General features: G+C 50.2%; 1 protein-coding gene across 2 annotated transcripts in view; it reads left to right on the forward strand.

Moving 5' to 3' along the window:
- GRB10 (growth factor receptor bound protein 10) overlaps nt 1-12,460 on the forward strand; it is a 219,951-nt gene that overhangs the window by 137,627 nt on the left and 69,864 nt on the right. Inside the window, exon 5 of one of the 2 annotated variants that reach the window (XM_070787419.1) lies at nt 11,053-11,234. In XM_070787419.1, coding sequence (XP_070643520.1) covers nt 11,092-11,234 — 143 coding nt within the window. In that variant the 5' untranslated portion in view covers nt 11,053-11,091. Of the gene's footprint in view, nt 1-11,052; nt 11,255-12,460 lie in introns of both variants that reach the window. The other variant, XM_070787418.1, reaches the window with a different exon arrangement.

Genomic DNA, 12,460 nt, shown 5'->3' on the forward strand with positions numbered 1-12,460 from the left:
GATGCTTGCTGAGACTTGCCACGTGGGCAGAGGAGCTGTGCTCAGGTGCCGAGCTCTTGGCTAAGAACACTGCTTGTGAGGTTCTCCTGGGCCGAGTTTCCGGGGCCTGGCCTTCCAGGAGCATCATGGAGCGGCTGCTGTGTAATTAGAATAAGCAGTTTGACGTTTTTCAGAGAAGAGATCGGAGTTCTGCTGCAGGCTTTGTCTCCTGCAGCCAGGGGACCTTCACTCCCCTGAGCAGCAGATTATTTGCCTCACTGCTAAAGAGCTGTTATTATCCCTAGTGTTTGGAGGATTAAAGAAGCCAGCGATGTGAGATGTGAGGGCACGTGGCCAGCGCCAATTCACTAACTCAGGATGGCACTGCCCTCTGTCGGGGCAAGAGGAAGAGGCGATGCAGGAGGCTGCTCCGGGGCGCTCCCCTCGCTGTGCAGGAAAGGGGATGCAGCATCTGGGAAACAGGTTCACGGAGCGAACAGGAACGCACATGACACGTGTCCAGGGTCTGCTGTCACATGTTGCAAGAACTTCCTTAACTTGACTCAGTCCCGCCGCCCAGATGGGGCTGTAATCCTTGAGGGTAGGCTGTGCGCTAGCGGACAAGAGGACCCAGTACACCTGGGGTGCTGCTGGTGACTTAGGAGTTTTGGGTCTCGGGTTTCTGGGATTGCTGGAATCCTCACCTTCCCTGAGGGGGATATGATTTTAGCCACTCATCCCTGGAATTCTGATTTTTCTCCATTCTTGGTTAACCCTGGTGCATTGAGGGAGCCTAAGATGGAGGCATTTGGTCCCATCACTTCATGGCAAATAGATGGGGAAACAGTGGCTGACTTTATTTTTCTGGGCTCCAAAATCACTGCAGATGGTGACTGCAGCCATGAAATTAAAAGACACTTACTCCTTGGGAGAAAAATTATGACCAAACTAGACAGCATATTCGGAGAAAGCGATGGCACCCCACTCCAGTACTCTTGCCTGGGAAGTCCCATGGATGGAGGAGCCTGGTAGGCTGCAGTCCATGGGGTCTCGAAGAGTGGGACACGACTGAGCGACTCCACTTTCCCTTTTCACTTTCATGCATTGGAGAAGGAAATGGCAACCCACTCCAGTGTTCTTGCCTGGAGAATCCCAGGGACGGGGGAGCCTGTGGGCTGCCGTCTCTGGGGTCGCACAGAGTCGGACATGACTGAAGTAACTTAGCAGCAGCAGCAGCAGAAGCAGACAGCATATTAAAATGCAGAGACATTACTTTGCCAACAAAGGTCCGTCTACTCAAAGCTATGGTTTTTCCAGTGGTCATGTATGGATGTGAGAGTTGGACTGTGAAGAAAGCTGAGTGCCGAAGAATTGATGCTTTTGAACTGTGGTGTTGGAGAATACTCTTGAGAGTCCCTTGGACTGCAAGGAGATCCAACCAGTCCATCCTAAAGGAAATCAGTCCTGAATATTCATTGGAAGGACTGCTGCTGAAGCTGAAACTCCAATACTTTGGCCACCTCATGCAAAGAACTGACTAATTTGAAAAGACCCTGATGCTGGGAAAGACTGAAGGCAGGAGAAGAGGGTAACAGTGGATGAGATGGTTGGATGGCATCACTGACTCAATGGACATGAGTTTGAATAAACTCCAGGAGTTGGTGATGGACAGGGAGGCCTGGAATGCTGCAGTCCATGGGGTCGCAAAGAGTGGGACACGACTGAGCGACTGAACTGAACTGAAATGAAGATGGAAGGATTTGTGCAGCCGCAGTCTTTTACAACGTCTCCCCTGGGGTCAGAGTGAAGAGAGCCTGAACGTGTAGCCCAAGGCAGAGACGGAGCCCAGGGTCCCTGCAAATGCAGTGGCCTCTGGGGTGGAGGAGCCCAAGGCTCTCAGAACTGGCCGGTTCCCTTCATCCTTCTGCCTCTGCTCCCAACAGTCACTAACCCGTGAGCAGCGCCCACAGACTTTCTCATCTGTGTTACTGTTACTGTGCGTGCTCAGCCAAATCTGACCCTTTGCAAACCTGTGGACTGTAGCCCACCAGGCTCCTCTGTCCGTGGGATTCTCCAGGAAAGAATACTGAAGTAGGTTGCCATTTCCTCCTCTAGGGGATCTTCCCAACCTGGGGATCCAGCCTGCATCTCCTGCATTGCAGGCAGATTCTTTACCTGCTGAGCCATCTGGAAAACCCATCACTTCTTGATGGTACTGAATCTGAGTCACCGCTGTAGACACTTAAACAATCTTAAGGGGTGGTGCTTCTTTAGACAGAATGCATGTGTGTGTGCTAAGTCGCTTCAGTCGTGTCAGACTCTTGGTGAACCTATGTACTGTAGCCCACCAGGCTCCCCTGTCCATGGGATTCTCCAGGCAAGAATACTGAAGTGTGTTGCCATACCCTCCTCCAGGAGATTTTCCCGACCCAGGGATTGAACCGGCATCTCCTATGTCTCCTGAATTGGCAGGCGGGTTCTTTACCACTGTTGACACCTGGGAAGCCCCTTAGATGGAATGTGAAGGTGAAGTCGCTCAGTTGTCTCTGACTCTTTGCAACCCCATGGACTATAGTCTGCCAGGCTCCTCTGTCCACGGGATTCTCTAGGCAAGAGTACCGGAGTAGTCATTCCCTTCTCCAGGGGATCTGAACCCAGGTCTCCCGCATTGCAGGCAGATTCTTTACCATATGAACTACAAAGGAAGCCCAAGAACACTGGAGTAGGTAGCCTTTCCCTTCTCCAGGGGATCCTCCTGACCCAGGTATTGAACTGGAGTCTCCTACATTGCAGGCAGATTTTTTTTTACCAGCTGAGTTACCAGGGAGGCCCTTAGGTGGAATGTGTAGACCTAAACGTGGCTTTGAGGAAAGCTGGTTACAGAGGGCATGAAAGCCAAGCATCACTGGTCTAAACGTGGCTTTGAGGAAAGCTGGTTACAGAGGGCATGAAAGCCGAGCATCACTGGCCTGCGTACTTTGCATTATTGACAGAGCTGCCTGGTGGATGCTGGCTCTCTCACTTGTCGTGGGGTGTTCTAGGGAGGGTTCTGGGTGCAGTTCCTAGTAACAGAGGAAAGTGCCAGAGCTCTCAAGGAACCAGGCGCACGACTAAATATGGTGCCTCCTTCCTGAGCACACAGTCCTGCATCTGGCTTAGGAGAAGGAAAGACTTTCCAGGAAAAATAATCAGGCTCCCAGCTATCAATACAAAGCGAGACACAGATTCCCCAGCATGAGCGGATTGGAAGGGGTGTTACCATGGTCACTCCGTCTAACTGGATTGATCCCAGGATGTGTGTGTGGGGGGGGAGGGGTGTATTTGTCCAGTTTCATGTCACTGGCTGACCCTGACCATGCTCTGGGTGATGGTTCCAACCACATGGCCTGTGGGTCCTGGAAGAGGGGGACTTCTGAGCCCCACAACTATCCCGGAAGTGCAAGCAGCTCTTTTTAGAATATATCTGATCCTAATGAAAAAAATACCATGCAAGTTCTTACAGTTTGTTAAAGTAATCAATGTGTTGACCTGTATTTCTCAATTAATACACATTGAATTTAGCAATTACTGTTGTCTGCAGGGGTAGAGAGCAAAAAGAAGCTATTTTGTCCCAGATGTTGTGAAAATGTTTCTCTTGTTAACACAGAGAACATGAGGAGTTGTGGATCACTCCAGTGCTGTGTTTATATTTATTTCCCTGTGTATGTGGGACAGACTGATTCTAAGGGTTTTTTATTTCCCGCCTGGACATACTAACCACTGAAATAAAACATTGTTTTGTTTTTAAGTGATAGGATTTGGGAGTTCCCCTTGTATTTTCGTTTGGAGTTGTGGTTAGGTGATTTGCTTTTATATTTGCTGAATATCTTTAAGTACCATGATCAGAACAGAAAAGAATGCTCAAGACAGCCCTAATGATAGAATACTAGATTTTCTTATTCTGCTTACTTATGTCCAATCAATTCTACATACTAAAAATTAAATACATGGGACTGGAATTACATGAGAATTGAAGATGAACTGGTGTGAAAAAAAGGTATTTCAGCAGCGTATTGAGTTATATTTGTGCAAGATTTTAATTGCCTAGAGGTCAACAGAAGTAACTCCTGGGGAACGTGGTTTAAGTTGAAAGTGCTTTTGGAGGCCAGACCTTTAGTTCTTGTCCAGGTAGAAATGGGTTAGAACTGGGGCCTTTGCACACGCACTGGGGAATTTTCAGGTACAGTGTTGTCAAGAGGATTCTCCTTTTCTTCTCTTGCTGAATATCTTGTTCTCAGAATTACTCCAAGGGAATCTCCCACCCAATTTACTGAAGCAGCCTGCTGTCAGGAAGGCAGTGTCCTCACTAGCTATAATGGGTACAGCTCAGGAATGCCAGGCGAAGAGGTGCGAGGGCAAGATAACTGGGGAGTGGGTGGAGCTTCCTGCTCTCCGGCCACCCTCCCAGCACCCCACCTGCCCCCTAACCTGGAAGCTTCTCAGGGTCCAGTCCTTTAAGGTTTCTACAGAGGCTCACCACACAGGCATGGTCGGTGAAATCACTGGCCATTTGTGTATCCGCTATCCCTTCTCCCCTCCCTGGAGGACATGGGTGGCGCTGAAAGTCCCACCTCTCTAATCACACAGCTGGTTCATCTGACAGCCAGTCTCCATCAGGTGGCTGCAGGCTTGCCAGAAGTCAGCTCATTCACATAAACTCAGGTCTAGTCGAAAGGGGCTTGTTATTGTTAACAAAAAACACTTCTTTCACCTTCAATAGTAGCTTGGGAGCTATTTCAGGAGCAGCAGCAACAGAAGACCAGATAAAGAAAAGACGCTCCTCCCCTTACTCTTATCACTTAGGAAATAACAGGGATGTTAGGAGCTGCATTCCAGGAACCAGGAACCAGGGAGGAAGACCTGGAAGGGCTGAAAGGTTGCATCTTGTACTCGAGGTGCAAATAGCATTTCTTCAACGTGGCGAAATGGTTTTGTTAAGTGGATCCAGTGTCATGTTAACTATCTAATTAAAGAAGCCACCAGAGGGTGCTGTGAACCAAGCAGGGGGCAGTGAAGCTGGTGAGGGGGAGCCAGGAGAAGGTTAAGGAATACCAGTCAGGTCCTCGCATGACTCACTCTCCCCTCTGCCTGCATCCTGGTCTCTTCCTGGCTTGTTTTTGGAAGACATTCCCCCGGAATAATTTATTAGTCCGAACATGAATTTGTTTCACTGAATTTGTACTCATTTTAGACCTCATTGTGCCTCCGTTTGCTAATGACAGTGAGACCAGATGTATCTGTGCGTTTATAATTAGATGATCAACTCAGACATCTGGAACAAAAGTCAGTGCCCAGCTAAGGACTGGGCTATTTAAGGAAGGAAAATAACTATTAATAACTTGATTTAAACCGTATTGTTTGACCTACATCTGTCCAGTAAATATACCCTCAGAAATCTGCATGGAGTGAAATTTTACATATAAAATTGTTTTTCATCCCCCTTACGGGATTTCTTTCAGAGGTCCTGGCTCACAGATGGTATTTGGGCCTCAAGTTAGCAGTGCTAACAGTCATTTACAGAGGCCGCTTACCTGACCTGTAGGAAGGCTTCCTCACGTGGCTGAGTGCTGACCCCCGGCGATGCGTGCAGCAGCAACGCGTGTAGGAGACATGGGCAATGTCCCTTCACAACGGACCGGGTCATGAAACGTTCGAAAGGACTGAATGTTAATCCAGAAAAATCTCAGTGTAGTTATTATTTTAAAAGTACCATGGCATATAGCCGTGTCCTCTTTAGAATCAATCCTTTAAAACTCCTGTTTGGAAGGTTTGATTGTTAGTCTTTATTAGAGTTGGACAAAGTTTAAGTAAAACCAGACAACCCAAAGTGACTTTATTATCTAACCAGACAAAATGCTATTCATAAATGACCCTGGAGGGAATTTTGAAGTCTGTCCTAAATTAGGATATTTTATTAGACTTTTTTTTTTTTTTTTTTACTGTAGTTGCTTTATACAATGTTGTGTTCATTTCCGGAGAAGGCGATGGCACCCCACTCCAGTACTCTTGCCTGGAAAATCCCATGGATGGAGGAGCCTGGTGGGCTGCAGTCCATGGGGTCGCTAGGAGTCGGACACGACTGAGCGACTTCACTTTCCCTTTTCACTTTCATGCATTGGAGAAGGAAATGGCAACCCACTCCAGTGTTCTTGCCTGGAGAATCCCAGGGACGGGGGAGCCTGGTGGGCTGCAGTCTAAGGGGTCGCACAGAGTTGGACACGACTGAAGTGACTTAGCAGTGTTCATTTCTGCTGTACAATGAAGTGAATCAACCATAGGCTCACAGATTTCCGCTCCTCCTTGAACCTCCCTCCCCGCTCCCATGTCACCTCTCTAATTTATCACAGGGCATCAGACCACACTCCATGCATGGCGCAGCGTCTCCCCGCTGTGTTTTACACATGGCAGTTAGTATATGTGAGTGCCGCTCTCCCAATGCGTCCCGCCCTCTGCTCCCCACAGTGTGCCCACAAGTCCAGTCCCTGCATCTGCATCTCTGTTCCTGCAGAGGTTCATCAGTACCCTTCTTCTAGATTCCATGCATGAGTGTTAAAGAAACGATGCTTGTTGTTCTCTTTCTGACTTATTTCACTCTGTTTGACAGACTCTGGGTTCATCCACATCGCTACAGATGACCCAGTTTCGTCCCTTTTTCTGGCTACGTAATATTCCACCAACCATGGGTACCAAGTGTTCTTTCTCCTTTCATCTGGGCCGTATAAAATAGGCAAGTTTGAAATATGCCAGTGCAGAGTCTATTCATGAAACTTGTAACCCACTGAGTATATTGTTAAATGATTGGCCTGGCTCTAATAGATCCACAGGTGAATGCTTTCTATTAAAGTAGAAAGCAATTTCATTAATAACCGACCTCAGAGGAGAGAGAAAGCACTTGAAGGACATGCATTGCACATACACCTTTTACCTTTGTGTTTACCATTTTCCCTTTATATGTACTTTGATGTCAGAATCACTGTGTTCCTGAGTGCAAGGAGCGGGTGCCCAGGAAGGGCCTGGCTGGTGGGGGAAGGAGCAGGAAGGAAAGGACAGGACCCTCGGAGGACTGCCCTTGGCGGGCACAGCCAGGGGTTTCAGAAATACATTGTTGTTCAGTCACTCAGTTGTTTCGGGAACATGTAAGGAAGATAACTTGAAGGAAAATCTACTTAAGGGGAGATTTTCTTGGCAGACATCTGTCAGAGAGTGAGAATACTATTCCTGTTTGATTTCTAAAGCAGGATGAAAGCCAGGAAAACAGTGGCCTTTGTGTTAATCAAGTAGGCTACCCCACTGGTGACGAAATGCCCTCAGATCCCCATTGTGCTCTGCCGGAGTCCAGCTCCAGCAGCCAGGGATTCAACCTGAAGGGAGGAACAGTGTTGGCGAGAAAATGAGGCAGCCTCTCAGTTTTCTTGGACTGCCTGTTTATTTCAAGTTTAAGATTTTCTTTTATACTTTTACAAAAGCATTAGGTCAGAGGTTTGACGTTTTCTGTTCCCCCTCACCCAGATTTATTTTCTCCATAAATCATTGTTGCTCTTCAAACAGAGTTCCTGCTTCAGGGATTCTCTTGGAATCAGCTTTACCATCTATTATCTACTTCCTCTTATGTGTCCTATAGTTAACTTGTGATTACATTGTAACTCATGCTACATTCCTCAGTTTATTTCTTACCTTTCTAAATCCTGTTTGCCCCTAACATCCTGAGCTCACTATCTCTTAAAAAGGCTTCTAGCTATAGTATCTCTAAAAATCCTAACCTCTATAAGCTATAATAAAATATGCTAACATTACAACATTCCTTAAATCTTCAACTTGTAACTATTTTAATTATTTCTAAGCTGTAAATTCAGTAAACTCCTTTGCCATAAACATTTTCTTCACAAATAGGCTTCAGATAGCAATACCTTCCATGGCCTCAAGCTACAGCCTATGTGCTCATCCTGGAATACTCTTTTGTAAAAGTCCTTGAACAAATGTCAATGACTAACTTTATGAATTATTCTCTGAGCACAGCTGCAGAAGGCTTTGCATCTTATCATGCTCCTCTCAAGAACAATAAGCACCTTAATATTCCTTTTCAGTCAACTCAGCCGAGGAAAGGAAAAAAACAAGTCAGAATCACAAAGCCTAACTCCTTCATCCTGGGTCCGTGCCTGCGGGACAGAGGGGGGGTTGGGGCCATGCCTCCATTTTTGTCAGTAATGCCTAACGCAGCGCCCAGCATTGCTCCCATGCTGCCCATCCACGCCAGGGCCTCCCGTCCATGGCAGAGGCCGCTGCCCACAGCAAAGGCTGATTCTGTAATTCCAGTGGACCTGGCATGTCTTCCTATTGATTCTGAAATGGTCCGTTAAGCTGGAAATCCTGAGTTGTTAATAAGGTGCTGGTGGCATGTGGTCTTAATGTTTTACGGAGTCTGAGATGAGCCTCGGTTACAGACCAGTTGCGTGTCAGTGGAGGAGATGAGTCCTCCCTGATGGACACATTCTAGAACTTTACAGAAGTTCCATCTGAGAACTCCAGTGCAACGAACACTTTTCCTTATCAGATGTCTAGTCAGGGGCTCCAGAAACAGCGGCAGAGGTCTCCTGATAGAGCTGGCTCTGTTTAGGCAGCTGTTGTCCAGTTGTCAAATGCTGCTTCCCACTTTACGCATGAGGACCTAAGCCCACTCTCCATGTAGGGACCCCCTGCAGGGGTTTTTCTGACTTGTCCAGGTCCTTCCCCACCTGCACCAGCCTCCTGCCTGCCAAGCTCTGTGCAAAAGCCCTGCCTGCTGACTCCCACGTTCTCCCTTGTGATTTGCTAATTTTGATTTCATGGTTATTATTAATTATTGATATAGCATATTGTCTCTTTAATATCTGTCAGTATTTAATATTTGACAATGCACTCCCCCCGAGCACCCTCCTTCTCCCCCAGTGCTGCTCCATTCATCCTGCCTGGGCCACTGTCCTTGGCTCTTTCAGCAGCCCCCTGCCCATCTTTCCATCCATCTGTGTGTCTGTCTGTCCTCCTTGGGGCCCTACCTGCTGCCTGTAGCATCTTGTCTGGTCCAGGCCCTCCCCAGACTCCTCATCTGGTCACCACTGCCTGCAGGGAAAGGAAACCTTGGGAGGAGGCTGCTCTGTGGTCTTCCCACCTCTGCCTGGGTCTCCCAGTGCCTGCACTCCATCCCCCATCCCAGCCTCCTCCAGCCTGTACCACCCCCACCTCCGCCCCCTGTGCCCTGCAGCTTCCAAGCCTTCTAGAAGGGCTTTTGTTGTTCTATTTGGTTGTTTCTGTCTCCTTCTGCCCTCCTGCCCAGTGAGACAGCGAGGCTGAATGAAGGAGGGAGCAGAGAAGCAGGGGAGGTCAGTGTTCTGAAAAGATCTGTGAATTCATTGATCAGTGCACACCTGGTGAGGTCACCTTGGCAGCTGCAAACTTGTTTTCAGGTTCCCTTCTGGTGTGATCTGGGACGAGGTACTTGCCCGCTCAGCCCCACCCTCTCCCCAACCCCACTCTGGACCAATCTCCTCGCCTGTAAACCAGGTTAATAGTCACCCCCCTATTGTCACTTATAGAGCAAATAAATAGCATTGACTGAGTGTTTACCCTGCTTCAGGCTCTATCGCAGAGCAGTAATAACTCACTGACCTCATGCCCACCTGTGGGCCAGGTACCCCTGTGAGCTCCAGTCAGAGATACAGGCATGGGAGATGGAGGCCTGTGAGGGAGACCTGGCCACGCCCCCACTGCGTGGGCAGGGCAGGGGCAGGGCTGGGGCAGGCCGCCTGACTGTCTGGGCCCTAAGCTCTGGTTTGTTCCTGGGTGACCCCGTGCTGTGAGGAAGCAGATGGACTGTAAATTGGGTGACATGTGACCTACTGCACTAGACGCAGCCCAGCTGTGTTGGCCACATTGTTAAACAATGACAGGTCTCCAGATACTGAGCTCACGGGGTGTGCCTTTGCTGCATTTGGGGTGCTTGTTGTGGGGAGTTGGGCTTCCTGGGTGGTGCTAGTGGTAAGGAATCCGCATGCAATGCAGGAGACTTAAGAGATGCAGTTTCAGTCCCTGAGTAGGGAAGATCCCCTGGAGGAGGAAATGGCAACCCACTCCAATATTCTCGCCTGTAAAACCCCATGGACAGAGGAGCCCGGTGGGCTGCAGTCCATGGGGTCACAGAGTTGGACATGACTAAGCGACTGAGCGCGGTGTCTCAGGAGTTGGCATGCACACCTGTGTAGGCCGCGTCCATTTCTGTGGGGGTCCTCAGTCTTATCGCCACGCACATGATGGGGGGCTGTCTGCTTTACCCAGAGCCCTCAAAGTCACGTGTCACTCTCATCTAAAAACAGCTTCACAGAAACATCTAGGATGATGGTGGACCAGTGTCAGCCTCACTGAGGCATAGCATCACCTGCTGGAGTCCCTCCGTGCTCATCTCTTTCTGGCATTCTCTGTGGTCCTCTCTCTTCATCGGCCTCAGGCCTTCTTGTATGCGGACAGGCTTCCTCTGGTTCTCAGGCACCCAGAGCCCTGCAGGTATCCACCCTCAGAGCCCTTCTGCCTCTGGTGCGACACTGCTGGCCTCGCAAGGCGAGACTGCGGTCAGGGTCGGGCGCTCCCCGTTCCCATCTCTCTGCTTCTTGTCTGGAATTTTGGGGAAGGGAGCAGCCCTGATTGGCCTTATTAGAGCTCCGTGTGCCCCTGGGACCCACCAGCTGAGGTTGGGGCAGAGGGTCCAGGCTGTGTGGGCTCCCCAACCCCGAGGAGCGTGTGAGCTGAGCAGATGCCCTGAGAGGGTCTTCTGTACAGACAGGAAGTGCAGATGGGCTATCATTACAGGGTTGCTTCTGGCGGATCAACAGGTAATACATGTAACCCATGAGTCTTCACAGAAAGCTGTGCTTGTCTCAGGCAGCGTCCTCCGTCTGCTCCTCATGTTTTAAAGTGTCGTGAGTTTCAGAGCCCGGTCCCTGGGACGCCCACCTGGCTGTGGCCACTCACTGCTGCTGACGCTTGTCTTTTGCTCTCCATGCACAGAGGACGACGTGGACTTGGAGGCGCTGGTGAACGACATGGATGCGTCCCTGGAGAGCCTGTGTGCAGCCTCGGAGACAGTGCCCCTCCTGCACAACGGCCAGCACAGCCGCGGCCCAGTCCCCAGAGCCAGGGTCCTGCAACCACAGGCGGCCCCGAGGCAGAGGGTGCAGCGGTCCCAGCCCGTGAGCATCCTCGCGGTCAGGTGGGCCCCTGCCTCCCCTCGGGGACCAGAGGGTGGGTGGTGGGGTCACTGCGCCACCCTGCCTCCCCTCAGGGGTCAGAGGGTGGGTGATGGGGTCACTGCGCCACCCCGCCTCCCCTCAGGGGTCAGAGGGTGTGTGATGGGGTCCCTGAACCACCCCGCCTCCCCTCAGGGGTCAGAGGGTGGGTGGTGGGATCACTGTGCCACCTCACCTCCCCTCAGGGGTCAGAGGGTGCATGGTGGGGTCACTGTGCCACCCCACCTCCCCTCAGGGGTCAGAGGGTGGGTGATAGGGTCACTGAACCACCCCACCTCCCCTCAGGGGTCAGAGGGTGGATGGTGGGGTCACTGCACCACCTGCCTCCCCTTGGGGGTCATAGGGTGGGTGGTAGGGTCACGGTGCCGGGCTCTGCTTGGCAGACCCCTTCTTTCCCTCCATCCAGCAGGGCCGCTGGGGGTTGGACCTGGTACCCAGTTCAGTTCAGATCAGTTTTATGTGCACTGGCTCTGTGCCAGGTCAGTGGGGGTATGCAGAAACACTGTCCAAGGACATTATTGTGTTAGTAGCTCAGTCATACCCAACTCTTTGCCATCCCATGGACTATCACCCGTCAGGCTCCTCTGTCCATGGGATTCTCCAGGTAAGAATACTGGAGCAGGTTGCCATTTCCTTTTCCAGGGGATCTTCCCCACCCAGGACTCGAACGCAGATCTGCGTTGCAGGCATTCTTTTCCAACCAAGTCACCAGGGAAGCCCAAAGTGAATGAACAGCCAAGTAGTCCCTGGAGGGCTCTCAGACCTCACTACCCAGCACAGGGCCTGGGGACAGAGACGTGCAGCCTGACCACGTTTCCCAGGGACTGACATGGAGAGGCCCAGCCTTCATGGAAAGGACTCTGGGGAGTGGAGGAGGCCTCCCTGGAGGAGGCTGTTTTGCTGAAAGGTTTCACTTTCATCTCAGGTTCAAAGGATTTGTTAACAAAATAAGCCACTTGTGATATACATAAATAATACCAGTATTTATTAAAGAATTATCTAACTTGCTTTCAATACACTAACATTAAAAGAAAAGAGACAGAGCAGAGAATACATCACCAAATTGGGTTTTGACCAACATCCAGACTTAAACAGCACTGGGAAATCCCATGTCACAGCACATCTGGAGTCCCAGCTGGGAAAAGGTCCCAGGCAGCACATCTGCTCCC

The sequence above is a fragment of the Bos indicus genome, chromosome 4 (assembly GCF_029378745.1).
Source record: "Bos indicus isolate NIAB-ARS_2022 breed Sahiwal x Tharparkar chromosome 4, NIAB-ARS_B.indTharparkar_mat_pri_1.0, whole genome shotgun sequence".
NCBI classification, from domain to species: Eukaryota; Metazoa; Chordata; class Mammalia; order Artiodactyla; family Bovidae; genus Bos; species Bos indicus.